Source organism: Leucopleurus acutus, assembly GCF_964270905.1.
Source record: "Leucopleurus acutus genome assembly, chromosome: 10".
Classification (NCBI taxonomy): domain Eukaryota; kingdom Metazoa; phylum Chordata; class Mammalia; order Artiodactyla; family Delphinidae; genus Leucopleurus; species Leucopleurus acutus.
The window spans coordinates 32,219,620-32,240,416 of record NC_139153.1 but is presented as its reverse complement, the minus strand read 5'-3'; the positions used below and the strand labels follow the sequence as shown (position 1 = coordinate 32,240,416).

Here is a 20,797-nt window from a genome sequence, read left to right as displayed (position 1 = left end):
CCATTGAGGATGATGTTGGCTGTGGGTTTGTCATATATGGCCTTTATTATGTTGAGGAAAGTTCCCTCTATGCCTACTTTTTGGAGGTTTTTTTTCATAAATCGGTGTTGAATTTTGTCAAAAGCTTTCTCTGCATATATTGAGATGATCATATGGTTTTTCTCCTTCAATTTGTTAATATGGTGTATTACATTGATTGATTTGTGTATACTGAAAAATCTTTGCATTCTTGGGATAAACCCCAGTTTATCGTGGTGTATGATCCTTTTAATGCGCTGTTGGATTCTGTTTGCTGTATTTTGTTCAGGATTTTTGTATCTATGTTGATCAGTGATATTGGCCTGTAGTTTTCTTTCCTTGTGACATCTTTGTCTGCTTTTGGTATCAGGGTGATGGTGGCCTCGCAGAATGAGTTTGGGAGTGTTCCTACCTCTGCTATATTTTGGAAGAGTTTGAGAAGGATATGTGTTAGCTCTTCTCTAAATGTATGACAGAATTTGCCTGTGAAGCCATCTGGTCCTGGGCTTTTGTTTGTTGGAAGATTTCTTTTTATTTCTTTGCGGTACGTGGGCCTCTCACTGTTGTGGCCTCTCCCTTTGCAGAGCACAGGCTCCAGACATGCAGGCTTAGCGGCCATGGCTCACGGGCCCAGCCGCTCCACGGCATGCAGGATCTTATGGACCGGGGCACAAACCCGTGTCCCCTGCATAGGCAGGTGGACTCTCAACCACTGCGCCACCAGTGAAGCCCTGTTGGAAGATTTTTAATCACAGTTTCAATTTCAGGGCTTGTGATTGGTCTGTTCATATTTTCTGTTTCTTCCTGTTTCAGTCATGGAAGGTTGTGAATTTCTAAGAATTTGTCCATTTCTTCCAGGTTGTCCATTTTATTGGCATATAGTTGCTTGTAGTAATCTCTCATGATCCTTTGTATTTCTGCAGTGTCAGTTGTTACTTCTCCTTTTTCATTTCTAATTCTATTCTATTGATTTGAGTCTTCTCCCTTTTTTTTTGATTGAGCCTAATGGTTTATCAATTTCGTTTATCTTCTCAAAGAACCAGCCTTTAGTTTTATTGATCTTTGCTATCATTTCCTTCATTTGTTTTTCATTTACTTCTGATCTGATCTTTATGATTTCTTTCCTTCTGCTAACTTTGGGGTTATTTTTGTTCTTCTTTCTCAAATTGCTTTAGGTGTAAAGTTAGGTTGTTTATTTGAGATGTTTCTTGTTTCTTAAGGTAGGGCTGTATTGCTATAAACTTCCCTCTTAGAACTGCTTTTGCTGCATCCCATAGTTTTTGGATCGTCGTGTTTTCCTTGTCATTTGTTTCTAGGTATTTTTTTTCATTTCCTCTTTGATTTCTCCACTGATCTCTTGGTTATTAAGTAGTGTATTGTTTAGCCTCCATGTGTTTGTATTTTTTACAGATTTTTTCCTGTAATTGATATCTAGTCTCATAGCATTGTGGTCAGAAAAGATACTTGATACAATTTCAATTTTCTTAAATTTACCAAGGCTTGATTTGTGACCCAAGATATGATCTATCCTGGAGAATGTTCCATGAGCACTTGAGAAGAATGTGTATTCTGTTGTTTTTGGATGGAACGTCCTATATATACCAGTTAATTCCATCTTGTTTAATGTATCATTTAAAGCTTGTGTTTCCTTATTTATTTTCATTTTGGATGATCTGTCCATTGGTGAAAGTGGAGTGTTAAAGTCCCCTACTATGAATGTGCTACTTCCGATTTCCCCTTTCATGGCTGTTAGTATTTGCCTTATGTATTGAGATGCTCCTATGTTGGGTGCATAAATATTTACAATGTTTATATCTTCTTCATGGATTGATCCCTTGATCATTATGTAGTATCCTTCTTTGTTTCTTGTAATAGTCTTTGTTTAAAGTCTGTTTTGTCTGATATGAGAATTGCTACTCCAGCTTTCTTTTTTTTTTTTTTTGCGGTACGCGGGCCTCTCACTGTTGTGGCCTCTCCCCTTGGGGAGCACAGGCTCCGGACATGCAGGATCAGTGGCCATGGCTCACGGGCCCAGCCGCTCTGCAGCATGCGGGATCTTCCCGGACTGGGGCACAAACCCATGTCCCCTGCATCGGCAGGCGGACTCTCAACCACTGCGCCACCAGAGAAGGCCCTCTAGCTTTCTTTTAATTTCCATTTGATTGGAATACCTTTTTCCATCCCCTCACTTTCAGTCTGTATGTGTCCCTAGGTCTGAAGTGGGTCACTTGTAGACAGCATATATATGGGTCTTGTCTTTGTATCCATTCAGCCAGTCTATGTCTTTTGGTTGGAACATTTAATCCATTTACGTTTAAGGTACTTATCTATATGTATGTTCCTATTACCATTTCCTTGATTGTTTTGGGTTTGTTATTGTAGCTCTTTTCCTTCTCTTGTGTTTCCTGCCTAGAGAATTTCCTTTAGTATTTGTTGTAAAGCTGGTTTGGTGGTGCTGGATTCTCTTAGAATTTGCTTGTCTCTAAAGCTTTTAATTTCTCTGTCAAATCTGAATGAGATTCTTGCAGGGTAGAGTAATCTTGGTTGTAGGTTTTTCTCCTTCATCACTTTAAATATGTCCTGCCATTCTCTTCTGGCTTGCAAAGTTTCTGCTGAAAGATCAGCTGTTAACCTTATGGGTATTCCCCTGTGTGTTACTTGTTGTTTTTCCCTTGCTGCTTTTAATATTTTTTCTTTGTATTTAATTTTTGATAGTTTGAATAATATGTGTCTTGGCATGTTTCTCCTTGGATTTATCCTGTATAGGACTCTCTGTGCTTCCTGGACTTGATTAACTATTTCTTTTCCCATATCAGGGAAGTTTTCAACTATAATCTCTTCAGACATTTTCTCAATCCCTTTGTTTTTCTCTTCTTCTTCTGGGACCCCTATAATTCGAATGTTGGTACATTTCTTGTTGTCGCAGAGGGTCTGAGACTCTCCTCAATTCTTTCCATTCTTTTTTGTTTATTCTGCTCTGCACTAGTTATTTCCACTATTTTACCTTCCAGGTCACTTATCCGTTCTTCTGCCTCAGTTATTCTGCTATTGATCCCTTCTAGAGAATCTTTAATTTCACATATTGTGTTGTTCATCACTGTTTGTTTGCTCTTTAGTTCTTTTAGGTCCTTGTTAAATGTTTGTTGTATTTTCTCCATTCTATTTCCAAGATTTTGGATCATCTTTACTATCATTATTCTGAATTCTTTTTCAGGTAGACTGCCTATTTCCTCTTCATTTGTTAGATCTGGTGGGTTTTTATCTTGCTCCTTCATCTGCTGTGTGTTTCTCTCTCTTCTCATTTTGCTTAACTTACTATGTTTGGGGTCTCCTTTTTGCAGGCTGCAGGTTCGTAGTTCCCATTGCTTTTGTTGTCTGTCCCCAGTGGCTAAGGTTGGTTCAGTGAGTTGTGTAGGCTTCCTGGTGGAGGGAACTACTGCCTGTGTTCTGGTGGATGAAGGTGGATCTTGCCTTTCTGGTGGGCAGGTCCACGTCTGGTGGTGTGTTTTGGGGTGTCTGTGGCGTTATTATGATTTTAGGCAGCCTCTCTGCTTATGGATGGGGTTGTGTTCATGTTGTGCTAGTTTTTTGGCATAGGGTGTCCAGCACTGTAGCTTGCTGGTCATTCAGTGGAGCTGGGTCTTGGCGTTGAGATGGAAATCTCTGGGAGCTTTTCGCCATTTGATATTACGTGGAGCTGGGAGGTCCCTTGTGGACCAGTGTCCTGAACTTCACTGTCCCACCCCAGAGGCGCAGCCCTGATGCCTGGCTGGAGTAGCAAGAGCCTGGCATCCACATGGCTCCTAATAAAAGGGAGAAAAGAAAGAAAGAAAGAAGAAAGAAAGAAAGAAAGAAAGAAAGGAAGGAAGGAAGGAAGGAAGGAAAGAAGACAAAATAAAATAATGTAAAATAAAATAAAATATAGTTATTAAAATAAAAAATAATTAAGAAAAAAAATTTTTAAGTAAAAAAAACGGACAGACAGAACCCTAGGACAAATGGTGAAAGCAAAGCTATACAGACAAAATCACACGCAGAAGCATACACATACACAGTCACAAAAAGAGAAAAAGGGATAAATATATACATATCGTTGCTCCCAAAGTCCACCTCCTCAACTTGGGATGATTCGTGTTCTATTCAGGTATTCCACAGATGCAAGGTACATCAAGTTGATTGTGGATATTTAATCTGCTGCTCCTGAGGCTGCTGGGAGAGATTTCCCTTTTTCTTCTTTGTCCACACAGCTCCCGGGGTTCAGCTTTGGATTTGGCCCCGCCTCTGCATGTAGGTCACCAGACAGCATTGTTCTTCACTCAGACAGGACGGGGTCAAAGGAGCAGCTGATTCAGGGACTCTGGCTCACACAGGCTGGGGGGAGGGATGAGTACGGATGCGGGGCAAGCCTGCAGTGGCAGAGGCCAGAGTGACGTTCCCCCAGCCTGAGGCGCGCCGTGCATTCTCCCGGGGAAGTTGTCCCTGGATCTCGGGACCCTGGCAGTGGCGGGCTGCACAGGCTCCCAGGAGGGGAGGTGTGGATAGTGACCTGTGCTCGCACACAGGCTTCTTGGTGGCTGCAGCAGGAGCCTTAGTGTCTCATGCCCATCTCTGGGGTCCGCGCTGATAGCCGCGGCTCATGCCCGTCTCTGGAGCTCCTTTAAGCTGTGCTCTTAATCCCCTCTCCTTGCGCAACAGGAAACAAAGAGGCAAGAAAAGTCTCTTACCTCTTCGGCAGCTCCAGACTTTTTCCCAGACTCCCTCCCAGCTACCTGTGGTGCACTAGCCCCCTTCAGGCTGTGTTCACGCAGCCAACCCCAGTCCTCTCCCTGGGATCCGACCGAAGCCCAAGCCTCAGCTCCCAGCCCACGCTCACCCCGGCAGGTGAGCAGACAAGCCTCTCGGGCTGGTGAGTGGTGGTCGGCACCGATCCTCTGTGCGGGAATCTCTTTGCCCTCCGGACCCCTGTTGCTGCGCTCTCCTCCGTGGCTCCGAAGCTTCCCCCCTCTGCCACCCGCAGTCTCCACCCATGAAGGGTCTTCCTAGCTTGTGGAAACCTTTCCTCCCTCACAGCTCCCTCCCACTGGTGCAGTTCCCGTCCCTATTCTTTCGTCTCTGTTTTTTCTTTCTTCTTTTGCCCTACCCAGGTACGTGGGGAGTTTCTTGCCTTTTGGGAGGTCTAAGGTCTTCTGTCAGCGTTCAGTAGGTGTTCTGTAGGAGTTATTCCACATGTAGATGCATTTCTGATGTATTTGTGGGGAGGAAGGTGAACTCTGTGTCTTACTCTTCCACCACCTTGAAGCTCCTTACAATGAGGTATTAACTCACGTCGGTCAGAATGGCAATTATCAAAAAATCTAGAAAAAATAAATGCTGGAAAAATGTGTGGTGAAAAGGGAACCCTCTTGCACTGTTGGTGGGAATGTAAATTGATACAACCACTATGGAAAACAGTATGGAGGTTCTTTAAAAAACTAAAAATAGAACTACCATATGACACACCAATCCCACTACTGGGCATATACCCTGAGAAAATCACAATTCAAAGAGACATGTACCACAATGTTCAGTGCAGCACTATTTGCAATAGCCAGGACACGGAACCAACCTAAGTGTCCATCGACAGATGAATGGATAAAGAAGATGTGGCATATATATACAATGGAATATTACTTGGCCATAAAAAGAAACGAAATTGAGTTATTTGTAGGGGGGTGGATGGACCTAGAGTCTGTCATACAAAGTGAAGTAAGTCAGAAAGAGAAAAACAAATACCATATGCTAACACATATATATGGAATCTAAAAAAATAAAAGGTATTGATGAACCTAGTTGCAGGGCAGGAATAAAGAGATAGATATAGAAAATGGACTTGAGGACCTGGGGTGGGAGGGCGAAGCTGGGGCTAAGTGAGGGTAGCATCGACATACATATACTACCGAATGTAAAATAGTTGGCTGGTGGAAAATAGCACAGGGAGATCGGCTCGGTGCTTTGCGATGACCTAGAGGGGTGCGATAGGGAGCATGGGAGGGAGGCTCAAGAGGGAGGGGATATGGGGACATATCTATGCATATGGTTGAATTGCTTTGTTGTGCAACAGAAACTAACACAGTATTGTGAAGCAATTATACTCCAATAAAGATCTATTAAAAATAAATTCCTAAGGCTTTCTCACATGGAGTAGAAAATGTGCCTGGAATATCCTCCTTCCTCTTTTCTTTGTTAATTGTCAAGGCCCAGGCCAGACTCCCCTTCATCCATCATTTTCTCTGTGAGCAGCCTAGCTCTCAGTGATCAATACTTTCAAGGATTATACTTTGGTATGCTAGTTGGCACTAGCTACCTTGCACTGCAATGATCCCAACATAAATATGTGTAACTACCTTGAGCTCTTTATATATAAATGTCACCCTTTAATATAGCAATAATTTCCTGGAGTGTGTTTTCTCTACTGATATAAATAAAAAGAGCTGAGAAGAATGTAAGAGCTAGTCTTTTCACTCCCTATTTTTGCTTTCTGTGTTAACAATCAAAAAACAGATAAATAAACAAAATTGGATAATTTCAAAGGACTGTGTAAGAGACTACATATGGTGAAGGAGAGAAAGGCTGGTCTGAATCAAGAGGGATTCCTAGTGGCCAAGGAAGAAGTGGCTCATTCATGGGAATCTGGAAAGCTACAAAACAATTTTCGATCTTTGCTCAGCCAAGTGTTCCGAGGAACTGGTCCCAGCAGAGGGCTCTGTTCTGCCCAGGACTCCTTACATCCCACCTTACTCCTGGAACTCTCTATCCACAGACCTCACCTGATAATACTCTTCCCCAGGTCCCTGATACTCTAGTGACATAGACCTTTGTCAATTCCTAGAACACACTGAAAGCATTCACATTGCAGGGCTTTCATGCTTGCTATCCCCTTTGCTACAGTGGTGTTCTCATGTTTATTTAAATGACAAACTTCTTATTCTTTAGATCTCTATATATCACCTCCACGGGACTTTCCTGCAATGTTCCTAGAAACATCTTCCCTGTCACTCTCTATCCCACTATTTTATTTCTTCATAGTATTTATCACCATCTAAAGGGTTAACATAATTTTTTTAAATGTGTTTACTATCTGCCTCCTCCCACCAGAATATAAGCTTCTGAAAGACTAAAGTCCTTTCTGTTGTGTTCTCTGTAGTCTTTCTAGTAACAAGCACAGTGTTTGGATAACAGTAGATATTTAATATCCGTTAAATAATTGTAAGAGAATATGTAGACAGGGTTAAAGCTGCACAAAGGGGATTAGGAGAAAGCTTTCCAGAGGAGGTGATTCATAAACTAAGCCTTGAATAAACTGTATAAGTATTCAGATAGACTTTTCAGTGAAGGAAACTGCAGGGAGCAATTGTGAAATTTATTTTTCACTAAATGTAAAAATATGGAACTGCAAGTAGTTCAACATTCTGAGATTATAAAAGGTTTTGGAGCAAGAACAATATGTAACTCCTAAGGAACCCCTTTTTCTATTCTCTAAGTCTACTGAAACATTGGTTAGTCTTAGAAATTAAAGGGGTAAAGGGTATCTGACAATACATATACTGCCGTTAGTTAATATACCTTATAAGTTTGGATTTAAATATGATTAGAAGATTGACAGACTAATAGTAATGTAAATTTAAAGAAGTTATATGATTAACAGACCTGTTTAATTTTAAGGAAAGTAAAATCAGCAAAAACTTAAATTATTTTTACTAGCAACAATATGATCATCAACAATGTAACAGAGAATAAAACTTAGTCAGTTGCAAAAATAGGTATAAAGGAGGCAGACCAAAGAGGGAAAGAAAATGCAGAAAGAGAAGCAGAAATCCACCAGAGAGAAATTCCCTGTTTTATAGTTCAGTGTTAGGTTCAAAGCGTACAGAGCTCAATATCTTTTTCTTCTTATTTATCCCTAGAGCCCAGCAGAATCAGGTACCTAGGAAATTCTCAGTAACTGCTGAATTGACTGAACCATCCTTATCAGTGCCTTTGGTAGCTGGTACCTAAATTAGTTTTAATTTCCACTAAATTGGAGCGGAAAGGGTAGGATGTTAGACTATATTTTCTTTTGTATAGAAAAAAATTTTAAGTACAAGTAGTTTCAAGGTATTTTATTAAGTATTTGCTCCAGTGTAATGCTATTTGTAGAGGCCCAGTTACTTGGTCTTACTTTCAGGGACCAGTATGGTTATAATATATCACAAGGAGGAATAGCGTGGTGTTCAAAGTATGTGAACTCTAGGACCAGACTGTCAGGGCCTAAACTCAAGCTGTGAGACCTTCGGCAAGTTACTTAACTTCTCTGCACCTCAGTTTACTCATCTATATATAGAAATAACAATAGTACCCATCGTATAGGGTTGTTGTGAGAAGTATAGGTAAAACAATAAAAACAATACTTAGAATAAACACTATAAGCACTATATAACATTTACTATCATTACAATTACTTTTTCAATTGTTTTCCTACTTGAATTTGAAGATGATATTTTGACCATGAACCACCTAAATAGTTAAACTTTTTATGAGAATACAAACACTAATTATTTCACTCAAATTCCAAACAAGGATTATTTACTAATATGCTACTTACACTAACTGATTAATTGTCTTCTGCTGCTCCTTGGATCTTCTGTAACTCAGCAGCTTACTTTGTGCTGGTGTGTCAACACCTATGTCTTCCAGGGGACGAACAATGGGAGGTAACTTCAAGTTCAGAGCCTCTTTTTCTGCTGCAATGGCAGTTTTGTTTGTATCTGACATCTTGGTCCCCTAAAGATTAAAATATACTCTGAGGAGAAAAAGTCCGTAAAGCCATTATTGTAAAAGTTAGCCTCGATATATTCATTACATATCAATACCAAAAATTCTAGGCCTCTTTATACCTTTTTCCCAAGGATGGCAGTTGAGATAAATGGGCAGGGATTCCTGTTACAGCTCTACCATTCATTGCTATGAACAAATGAAGCCAGTCACTTCCCGGTGAGTGAGGGCTTCAGTTTCCTCATGGCTGAAATTAAGGAACTGGATTAGATGCTCTCTAAATACCTGTACAGTTCTAAAATTTTGAGTTCAAATTTTCCCTAAGAAGCAAATCACAACAACAACAAAATCCAGTTGTTGAGGTATAATTTCTCTCCCCAAAAAGCTGCTACTTTAACATCATTAATATTTTTAAACATCACTATTGTATCTTAGTTTTGCTACCTTCCTAGAAAGCCATACTATGACCAAACAAAAATAGGCATGCTAAGTGCATAAGAAATCTAAAATGTCATATAAATGCTGAATAATTAACTGTGATATCAACTGCATTTGCTGCAGATGCCCACACAATTTGGAGATTCCTGCCTTGAAAAAGACAGTTTCCGCTGGCGCCCAGTTCAAAATCTCCTCCCCTGGGAGAGGGGTGAAGAGAAAAGCTGAGGACAAGAAAGTACCTCTCTGATTGTTTTCACTACTTCCCGGCTGCTCAGATAAGAGGGGTACGTTCAATGAACTTCTCTAATGGTGAAAGGGAGAGAAAACAGGGTTGAATCCTCCAGAACGCCCTACGGGGTCCTGCCGAGCTGGTGAAAGGAAGAGAGAAAACAGGGTTGAATCCTCCGGAACGCCCTGCCGAGCTGGGCAGTCGCCTGCCGGGTAGAAACAAAGTTGTCGCCATAGAAACTGTCGCCGTCGCAACTAGAGAGACTGGGCAAATGTTGCCTGGAGAGGCGGTTGCTGAGTGCCACAGATTAGGATTACCTGTCACAACAATAATTCATTACTCGAGTAAATGGAGGGTCAGTGAATGAGACTTTTTTACCTAACTCTCTTCCCTTAGAAAGGGCACAGAATCAGGATCTTCAAATTGTGGAAAACTGCAAGACTGGAAATTCGGATCCGTTGGAAAATAGATTTATATAAACACTCTCAAGGAGGATCAAGTCTTCAAGTGTCCCCATAGCGACTTCCCTGTAAATATTATAACTAATCAAGATTTTAATTTATCTTTTTTCTCTATCCAGTATTTGTTTAGACAGCACTTCTTTCAGAAAATTTTTGGCAGAGAAGATTAAGCTGTGTAAATTTTTTGAGTATGCATGAAGAGAGAAATGTGAAACTTTGCTATTTGAGGCTGCACAATGGATACTCCATCTAAATGATAATAGCCTACACAAATACCATGTGCATAAATAAAATTGGTAGATAAATAAATCCTGGTGGTGTATTAATGGCATATTCATTCAACAAATATTTGAGCATCTTCTATGTGCCAGTCGGCATGTAAAGAATTTTTTTTTAATGAGAGTACAGCCTACACTATTGTGTCTAGCAAACAGTTGTTCCTCTAGAAATTTCATTTGAGTCAGTGAATGAACAAATTGAAATTCCTCCCAGCTTGTAAAAACAAACTATTTTCTGTGGAAAACAAAACACTTGTGATTTTTTTGTCACAGTGTCTTTTTAAAAAATTTTATTGAAATATAGTTGATTTACAATGTTGTGTTAGTTTCAGGTGTACAGCAAAGTGAGATATATATATATATATTCTTTTTTAAGATACTTTTCCATTATGGGTTATTACAAGATATTGAGTATAGTTTCCTATGCTATACAGTAGCTCCTTATTTGTTATCTATTTTATATATAGTAGTGTGTATATTTTAATCAAAAACTCCTAATTTATCCCTCCCCCACCTTTCCCCTTTGGTAACCGTAAGTTTATTTTCTATGTCTGTGAGTCAATTTCTGTTTTGTTAATAAATTCATTTGTATCATTTTTTCAGATTCCACATATAAGCAATATCATATGATATTTGTCTTTCTGTGATGGTTTTTTGACATGTCAATTTGGTTAGGCTAAACTACAGAACTGAACGGAGGACAGTATTATATCATGCACTCACCTTCTCCCAGTTACTCAATCAAATACTAATCTAGGGCTGCTGTGAAGAGATTTTGCAGATGTAATTCAAGTCCCCTGTAAATTGATGTTAATCTAGGGAGATTATCTGTGTGGGTCTCACTCAGTCAGTGGAAGTCCTTTTAAAAAGTTTTAGACATGTCCTGAGTTAGACTCCAAACAGCAGCTAGGTGTACAGGTGCTCTCCCCTTTCTGGCTCTTTCCTTCCTGACAGCCTGCCCCTACAGATTGTGGACTTGCTTCATGATCCCCTACAGTTACATAAGCCAGTTCCCTGTAAGAAACCCTATATATAAACATACAATGGATACATATAGGGTATATATATAATCTACTGGTTATAATCTTAATCTTCTGCTTCCCTCATTAGATCCTAACTAATACAATGTACACCTTTTGTCAAACAGGTTTTAATAGGTATAATTTACATACTATAGAATTCACCATTTTAAAGTATACAATTCAATGGGTTTTTCAGTAAATTTATACAGTTGTGCAACCACTACCAAGATCCAGTTCTAAAAAATTTCCATCACTGCAAGAAGTTCCCTTGATGTCATAAACAGTCAATCCTCACTCCCACCTCCAGTCCTAGGCAACCACTGATTTACTTTTGGTCTCTATAGGTTTACAACTTCTGAAAATGTCATGTACATGGAATCATGTATTATGTGGTCTTTTGTGTCTGGCTTCTTTCACTTAATAATGTGTTTGAGGTTCATCTATATGTAGTATGTGAGAGAAGTTCATTCCTTTTTACTGATGGATAGTCTTCCATTATATGGATATATCATATTTGGTTTATTCATTCACAAGTTGATGGACATTTGGATTGCTTTCAGTTCGGGGCTATTGTGAATAATCCTTCCATGAACATTTGTGTGCAAATCTTTGGATGAACATACATTTTCATTTCTCATTGGTAGGAATTGCTGGGATAAATGATAAGTGTATGTTTGACCTTTTAAGAAACTGTCAAACTGTTTTCCAAAGTGGCTGAAAGATTATACATTTCTACCAGAAAAATATAAGCATTCCAATTTCTCCACATCCTTGCCAACACTTGGTATTGTCTATCTTTTTTATTCGAGGTATTTGAATGGGCATACAGTGGTATCTCATTGTGGTTTTAATTTGCATTTCCCTAAATGCAAATATGTTAAATATCTTTTCATGTGCTTATTATCCATTAACATATCTTCTTTTTTGATGAAATGTTTATTTAGATCTTTTATCCATTTTTAAATTGGAATATTTCCATTTTTATCATTAAGGGGTAAGAGTTCTTTACATTCTGGATACAAATCGTTTATCAGATAATTTGCAAATATATTCTCTTGGCCTGTACCTTGCCTTTTCATTTTCTTAATGGTATCTCTTTTTTTTAACATCTTTATTGGAGTATAATTGCTTTACATTGTTGTGTTCATTTCCGCTTTATAACAAAGTGAATCAGCTATATGTATATATATATCCCCATATCCCCTTCCTCTTAAGTCTCCATCCCACCCTCCCTATCCCACCCCTCTGGTGGTCACAAAGCACTGAGCTGATCTCCCTGTGCTATGCAGCTGCTTCCCACTAGCTATATACTTTATATTTGGTAGAGTATACATGTCCATGCCACTCTCTCACTTCGTTCCAGCTTATCCTTCCCTCTCCCTGTGTCCTCAAGCCCATTCTCTACATGTGCATCATTATTCCTGTCCTGCCCCTAGGATCTTCAGAACAATTTAATTTTATTTTTTAGATTCCATATATATGTGTTAGCATATGGTATTTGTTTTTCTCTTTCTGACTTACTTCACTCTGTATGACAGACTCTAGGTCCATCTACCTCACTACAAACAACTCAATTTCATTTCTTTTTATGGTTGAGTAATATTTCATTGTATGTATATGCCACATCTTCTTTATCCATTCATCTGTCGATGGACACATAGGTTGCTTCCATGTCCTGGCTATTGTAAATAGAGCTGCAATGAACATTATGGTACATGACTCTTTGAATTATGGTTTTCTCAGGGTATATGCCCAGTAGTGGGATTGCTGAGTCACATGGTGGATCTATTTTTAGTTTTTTAAGGAACCTCCGTACTGTTCTCCATAGTGGCTGTATCAATTTACATTGCCGCCAACAGTGCAAGAGGGTTCCCTTTTCTCAACACCCTCTCCAGCATTTATTGTTTGTAGATTTTTTGATGATGACCATTCTGACCGAAGTGAGGTGATACCTCATTGTAGTTTTGATTTGAATTTCTCTAATCATTAGTGATGTTGAGCATCCTTTCATGTGTTTGTTGGCAATCTGTATATCTTCTTTGAAGAAATGTCTATTTAGGTCTTCTGCCCATTTTTGGATTGGATTGTTTCTTTGATATTGAGCTGCATGAGCTGCTTGTATATTCTGGAGATTAATCCTTTGTCAGTTGCTTCATTTCCAAATATTTTCTCCCATTCTGATGGTTGTCTTTTCGTCTTCTTCATGGTTTCCTTTGCTGTGCAAAAACTTTTAAGTTTCATTAGGTCCCATTTGTTTATTTTTGTTTTTATTTCCATTTCTCTGGAGGTGGGTCAAAAAGGACTTTTCTGTGATTTACATCATAGAGTGTTCTGCCTATGTTTTCCTTGAAGAGGTTTATAGTGTTTGGTCTTACATTTAAGTCTTTAATCCATCTGGAGTTTATTTTTGTGTATGGTGTTAGGGAGTGTTCTAATTTTATTCTTTTACATGTAGCTGTCCAGGCTTTCCAGCACCACTTATTGAAGAGGCTGTCTTTTCTCCACTGTATATTCTTGCCTCCCTTATCAAATATAAGGTGACCATATGTGTGTGGGTTTATCTCTGGGCTTTCCATCCTTTCCACTGATCTATATTTCTGTTTTTGTGCCACTTCCATACTATCTTGATTACTGTAGCTTTGTAGTATAGTCTGAAGTCAGGGAGCCTGATTCCTCCAGCTCCCTTTTTCTTTCTCAAGATTGCTTTGGTTATTCAGGGTCTTTTGTGTTACCATACATATTGTGAAATTTTTGGTTCTAGTTCTTTGCAAAATGCCAGTGGTAGTTTGATAGGGATTGCATTGAATCTGCAGATTGCTTTGGGTAGTAGGGTCATTTTCACAATGTTGATTCTTCCAAACCAAGAACATAGTATATCTCTCCATCAGTTGGTATTATCTTTAATTTCTTTCATCAGTGTCTTATAGTTTTCTGCATACAGGTCTTTTGTCTCCTTAGGTAGGTTTATTCCTAGGTATTTTATTCTTTTTGCTGCAGTGGTAAATGGGAGTGTTTCCTTAATTTCTCTTTCAGATTGTTCATCATTAGTGTATAGGAATGCAAGAGATTTCTGTTCATTAATTTTGTATCCTGCTACTTTAGCAAATTCATTGATTAGCTCTCGTAGTTTTCTGGTAGCATCTTTAGGATTCTGTATGTATAGTATCGTGTCATCTGCAAACAGTGACAGTTTTAACTCTTCTTTTCCAACTTGGATTCCTTTTTTTTTTTTGCGGTATGCGGACCTCTCACTGTTGTGGGCTCTCCCATTGCGGAGCACAGGCTCCGGACACGCAGGCTCAGCGGTCACAGCTCACAGGCCCAGCTGCTCCGTGGCACGTGGGATCCTCCTGGACCGGGGCACTAACCCGCATCCCCTGCATCGGCCGGCAGACTCTCAACCACTGCGCCACCAGGGAAGCCTTGTATTCCTTTTATTTCTTTTTCGTCTCTGACTGCTGTGGCTAAAACTTCCAAAACTATGTTTTATAATAATGGTGAGAGTGGGCAACCTTGTATTGTTCCTGATCTCAGAGGAAATGGTTTCAATTTTTCACCATTGAGAATGATGTTTGCTGTGGGTTTGTCATATATGGCCTTTATTATGTTGAGGTAAGTTCTCTCTATGCCTACTTTCTGGAGAGTTTTTATAATAAATGGGTGTTTGTTGAATTTTGTTGAAAGCTTTCTCTGCATCTGTTGAGATTATCATATGGTTTTTATCCTTCAGTGTATTAATATGGTGTATCACATTGATTGATTTGTGTATATTGAAGAATCCTTGCATTCCTGGGATAAACTCCACTTTATCATGGTGTATGGTCCTTTTAATGTGCTGCTGGATTGTTTGCTAGTACTCTGTTGAGATTTTTGCATCGATGTTCATCAGTGATATAGGCCTGTAGTTTTCTTTTCTTGTGACATCTTTGTCTGGTTTTGCTAACAGGGTCGTTTCGTAGAATGAGATTGAGAGTGTTCCTCCCTCTGCTATATTTTGGAAGAGTTTGAGGATAGGTCTTAGCTCTTCTCTAAATGATTGATAAAATTCACCTGTGAAGCCATCTGGTCCTGGGCTTTTGTTTGTTGGAAGATTTTTTTATCACAGTTTCAATTTCAGTGCTTCTGATTGGTCAGTTTATATTTTCTATTTCTTCCTGGTTCAGTCTCAGAAGGTTGTGCATTTCTAAGAATTTGTCCATTTCTTCCAGGTTGTCCATTTTATTGGCATATAATTGCTTGTAATAATCTCTCATGATCCTTTGTATTTCTGCAGTGTCAGTTGTTACTTCTCCTTTTTCATTTCTAATTCTATTGATTTGAGTCTTCTCCCTGTTTTTCTTGATGACTCTGGCTAATGGTTTTTCAATTTTATCTTCTCAAAGAACCAACTTTTAGTTGTACTGATCTTTGCTATTGTTTCCTTCATTTCTTTTTCATTTATTTCTGATTTGATCTTTATGATTTCTTTCCTTCTGCTAACTTTGGGTTATTTTTGTTCTTCTTTCTCTAATTGCTTTAGGTGTAAGGTTAGGTTGTTTATTTGAGATTTTTGTTTCTTGAGGTAGGATTGTATTGCTATAAACTTCCCTCTTGGAACTGCTTTTGCTGCAGCCCATAGTTTTTGGGTCGTCGTGTTTTCAATGTCATTTGTTCCTAGGTATTTTTTGATTTCCTCTTTGATTTCTTCAGTCATCTCTTGTTTAGTAGTGTATTGTTTAGCCTCCATGTGTTTGTATTTTTTTACAGTCTTTTTCCTGTAATTGCTATCTTTCTCATTAGAGTTGTGCTCGGAAAAGATAACTGATACAATTTCAATTTTGTTAAGGTTACCAAGGCTTGATTTGTGACCCAAGATATGATCTATCCTGGAGAATGTTCCATGAGCACTTGAGAAAAAAGTGTATTCTGTTGTTTTTGGATGTAATGTCCTATAAATATGAATTAAGTCCATCCTGTTGAATGTATCATTTAAAGCTTGTGTTTCCTTATTTATTTTCATTTTGGTTGATCTGTCCATTGGTGAAAGTGGGGTGTTAAAGTCCCCTACTATGATTGTGTTACTGTCAACTTCCCCTTTTATGGCTGTTAGCATTTGCCTTATGTACTGAAGTGCTCCTAGGCTGGGTGCATAAATATTTACAATTGTTGTATCTTCTTCTTGGATTGATCCGTTGATCATTATATAGTGACCTTCTTTGTCTCGTGTAACAGTCTTTATTTTAAAGTCTATTTTGTCTGATATGAGTATTGCTACTCCAGCATTTTTTTTTTTCCCGGTACGCAGACCTCTCACTGTTGTGGCCTCTCCCGCTGCGGAGCACAGGCTCCGGACGTGCAGGCTCAGCAGCCATGGCTCAAGGGCCTAGCCGCTCCGCGGCATGTGGGATCTTCCTGAACTGGGGCATGAACCCGTGTTCCCTGCATCGGCAGGCAGACTCTCAACCACTGCACCACCAGGGAAACCCTCCAGCTTTCTTTTAATTTCCATTTCCATAGAATATCTTTTTCCAACCCCTCACTTTCAGTCTGTATGTGTCCCTAGATCTGAAGTGGATCTCTTGTAGACAGCATATATACAGGTCTTTTTTTGGGGTATCCATTCAGCCAGTCTATATCTTTTGGTTGGAGAATTTAATCCATTTACATTTAAGGTAATTATCAAAATGTATGTTCCGGGGGACGAGGGGAAGATGGCGAAATAGTAAGATGCGGAGATCACCTTCCTCCCCGCAGATACACCAGAAATACAACTACACATTGAACAACCCCTACAGCACACCTACTGAACACTGGCAGAAGACCTCAGATCTCCCAAAAGGCAAGAAACTCCCCACGTACCTGGGTAGTGCAAAAGAAAAAGGAATAAGCAGAGACAAAAGGATACGGACGGGATGTGTACCAGTGGGAGGGAGCCGTGAAGGAGGAAAGGTTTCCACACACTAGGAAGCTCCTTCGCGGGGGGAGACTGTGGGTGGCAGAGGGGGGAGGCTTCGGAGCCGCGGAGGAGAGCACAGCAACAGGAGAGCGGAGGGCAAAGCAGAGAGATTCCCGCACAGAGGATCGGTGCCAACCAGCACTCACCAGCCCGAGAGCCTTGTCTGCTCACCCACCGGGGCGGGCGGGGCTGGGAGCTGAGGCTCAGGCTTTGGTCAGAGCGCAGGGAGAGGACTGGGGTTGGTGGTGTGAACACAGCCTGCAGGGGGTTAGTGCACCACGGCTAGCCGGGAGGGAGTCGGGGGAAAAGTCTGGACCTGCCAAAGAGGCAAGAGACTTTTCTTGCCTCTTTGTTTCCTGGTGCGTGAGGAGAGGGGAGTAAGAGCACTGCTTAAAGGAGCTCCAGAGACAGGTGCGAGCCGCGGCTAAAAGCGCGTACCCCAAGGACGTGCATGAGACGCTAAGTTTGCTGCTGCCGCCACCAAGAAGCCTGTGTGTGAGCACAGGTCACTATCCACACCCCCCTTCCAGGGAGCCCGTGCAGCCCGCCACTGCCAGGATCCCGGAATCCAGGGACTACTTCCCCGAGGGAACACACGGCGCACCTCAGGCTGGTGGAACGTCACGCTGGCCTCTGCCGCCGCAGGCCCGCCCCACAGTCCGTACCCCTCCCTCCCCCCCGGCCTGAGTGAGCCAGAGTTCCCGTATCAGCTGCTCCTTTAACCCCGTCCTGTCTGAGAGAAAAACAGACGCTTTCAGGCGACCTACACGCAGAGGCGGGGCCAAATCCAAAGCTGAACCCCAGGAGCTGTGTGAACAAAGAAGAGAAAGGGAAATCTCTCCCAGCAGCCTAAGAAGCAGTGGATTAAATCTCCACAATCAACTTGATGTACCCTGCATCTGTGGAATACATGAATAGACAACGAATCATCCCAAATTGAGGAGGTGGACTTTGAGAGCAAGGTTTATGATTTTTTCCCCTTTTCCTCTTTCTGTGAGTGTGTATGTGTATGCTTCTTTGTGAGATTTTGTTTGTATAGCTTTGCTCTGACCATTTGTCCTAGGGTTCTATCCGTCCGTATTGTGTTGTTTTATTTTTTTTCTTAATAATTATTTTTTATTTTCATAACTTTATTTTATTTTATCTTCTTTCTTTCCTTCCTTCCCTCCTTTAGACAACAAATCATCCCAAAATGAGGAGGTGGACTTCGAGAGCAAGATTTATGATTTTTTCCACTTTTCCTCTTTTTGTGAGTATGTGTATGCTTCTGTGTGAGATTTTGTCTGTATACCTTTGCTTCCACCATTTGTCCTAGGGTTCTATCTGTCCATTTTTTTGTTGTTGTGGTTGGGTTTTTTAAAATTTTTTTCTTAATAATTTTCTATTTTAATAACTTTATTATATTTTATCTTACTTTATTTTATTATATTTTATCTTACTTTATTTTATTTTACTTTATCTTCCTTCCTGTCCTTCCTTCCTCCTGCTCTCCCTCCCTCCTTTCTTTCTTTCCTTCCTTCTTTCTTTCTTTCTACTTTTTCTCCCTTTTATTCTGAGCCGTGTGGATGAAAGGCTCTTGGTGCTGCAGCCAGGAATCAGTGCTGTGCCCCTGAGGTGGGAGAGCCAACTTCAGGACACTGGTCTACAAGAGACCTCCCAGCTCCACATAATATCAAACGGTGAAAATCTCCCATAGATCTCCATCTCAACACCAGCACCCAGCTTCACTCAACGACCAGCAAGCTACAGTGCTGGACACCCTATGCCAAACAACTAGCACAACATGAACACAACCCCAACCATTAACAGAGAGGCTGCCTAAAATCTTAATAAGTCCACAGACACCCAAAAACACACCACCAGACGTGAACCTGCCCAACAGAAAGACAAGATCCAGCCTCATCCACCAGAACACAGGCACTAGTCCCCTCCACCAGGAAGCCTACACAACCCACTGAACCAACCTTAGGCACTGGGGACAGACACAAAAAACAACAGGAACTACGTACCTGCAGCCTGCAAAAAGCAGACCCCAAACACAGTAAGATAAGCAAAATGAGAAGACAGAAAAACACACAGCAGATGAAGGAGCAAGGTAAAAACCCACCAGACCTAACAAATGAGGAGGAAAAAGGCAGTCTATCTGAAAAAGAATTCAGAATAATGATAGTAAAGATGATCCAAAATCTTGGAAATAGAATAGACAAAATGCAAGAAACATTTAACAAGGACCTAGAAGAACTAAAGATGAAACAAACAACGATGAACAACACAATCTGAAATTTAAAATACTCTAGATGGGATCAATAGCAGAATAACTGAGGCAGAAGAACGGATAAGTGACCTGGAAGATAAAATAGTGGAAATAACTACTGCAGAGCAGAATAAAGAAAAAAGAATGAAAAGAACTGAGGACAGTCTCAGAGACTTCTGGGACAACAATAAACGCACCAACATTCGAATTATAGGGGTTCCAGAAGAAGAAGAGAAAAAGAAAGGGACTGAGAAAATATTTGAAGAGATTATAGTTGAAAACTTCCCTGATATGGAAAAGGAAATAGTTCATCAAGTCCAGGAAGCACAGAGAGTCCCATACAGGATAAATCCAAGGAGAAATACGCCAAGACACATATTAATCAAACTGTTAAAAATTAAATACAAAGAAAACATATTAAAAGCAGCAAGGGAAAAACAACAAATAACACACAACGGAATCCCCATAAGGTTAACAGCTGATCTTTCAGCAGAAACTCTGCAAGCCAGAAGGGACTGGCAGGACATATTTAAAGTGATGAAGGAGAAAAACCTGCAACCAAGATTACTCTACCCAGCAAGGATCTCTTTCAGATTTGATGGAGAAATTAAAACCTTTGCAGACAAGCAAAAGCTGAGAGTTCAGCACCACCAAACCAGCTTTACAACAAATGCTAAAGGAACTTCTCTAGGCAAAACACAAGTGAAGGAAAAGATCTACAATAATGAACCCAAAACATTAAGAAAATGGGATTAGGAACATACATATCGATAATTACCTTAAATGTAAATGGACTAAATGCTCCCACCAAAAGACACAGATTGGCTGAATGGATACAAAAACAAGACCCATATATATGCTGTCTACAAGTGACCCACTTCAGACCTAGAGACACATACAGACTGAAAGTAAGGGGATGGAAAAAGATATTCCATGCAAATGGAAACCAAAAGAAAGCTGGAGTAGCAATTCTCATATCAGACAAAATAGACTTTAAAATAAAGACTATTAGAAGAGACAAAGAAGGACACTACATAATGATCAAGGGATTGATCCAAGAGAAAGATATAACAATTGTAAATATTTATGCACCCAACATAGAACCACCTCAATACATAAGGCAAATACTAACAGCCATGAAAGGGGAAATCGGAAGTAGCACATTCATAGTAGGGGACTTTAACACTCCACTTTCACCAATGGACAGATCATCCAAAATGAAAATAAATAAGGAAACACAAGCTTTAAATGAAACATTAAACAAGATGGACTTAATTGATATTTATAGGACATTCCATACAAAAACAACAGAATACACATTCTTCTCAAGTGCTCATGGAACATTCTCCAGGATAGATCATATCTTGGGTCA

At 40.0% G+C, this 20,797-nt stretch overlaps 2 protein-coding genes across 2 annotated transcripts in view; both read right to left on the bottom strand.

The window, feature by feature from the left end:
- DNAH12 (dynein axonemal heavy chain 12) overlaps positions 1 to 8,808 on the bottom strand; it is a gene marked incomplete at both ends in the record, with an annotated part of 211,972 nt that extends 203,164 nt beyond the window's left edge. The window contains one exon of the mRNA XM_082848988.1: positions 8,639 to 8,808. Within this exon, the coding sequence (XP_082705114.1) occupies positions 8,639 to 8,808 (170 nt within the window). The remainder of the gene's footprint in view (positions 1 to 8,638) is intronic.
- Positions 1 to 20,797, bottom strand: part of ARF4 (ARF GTPase 4) — a 1,077,785-nt gene that overhangs the window by 1,022,724 nt on the left and 34,264 nt on the right. The gene's annotated exons all lie outside the window — the stretch shown is intronic.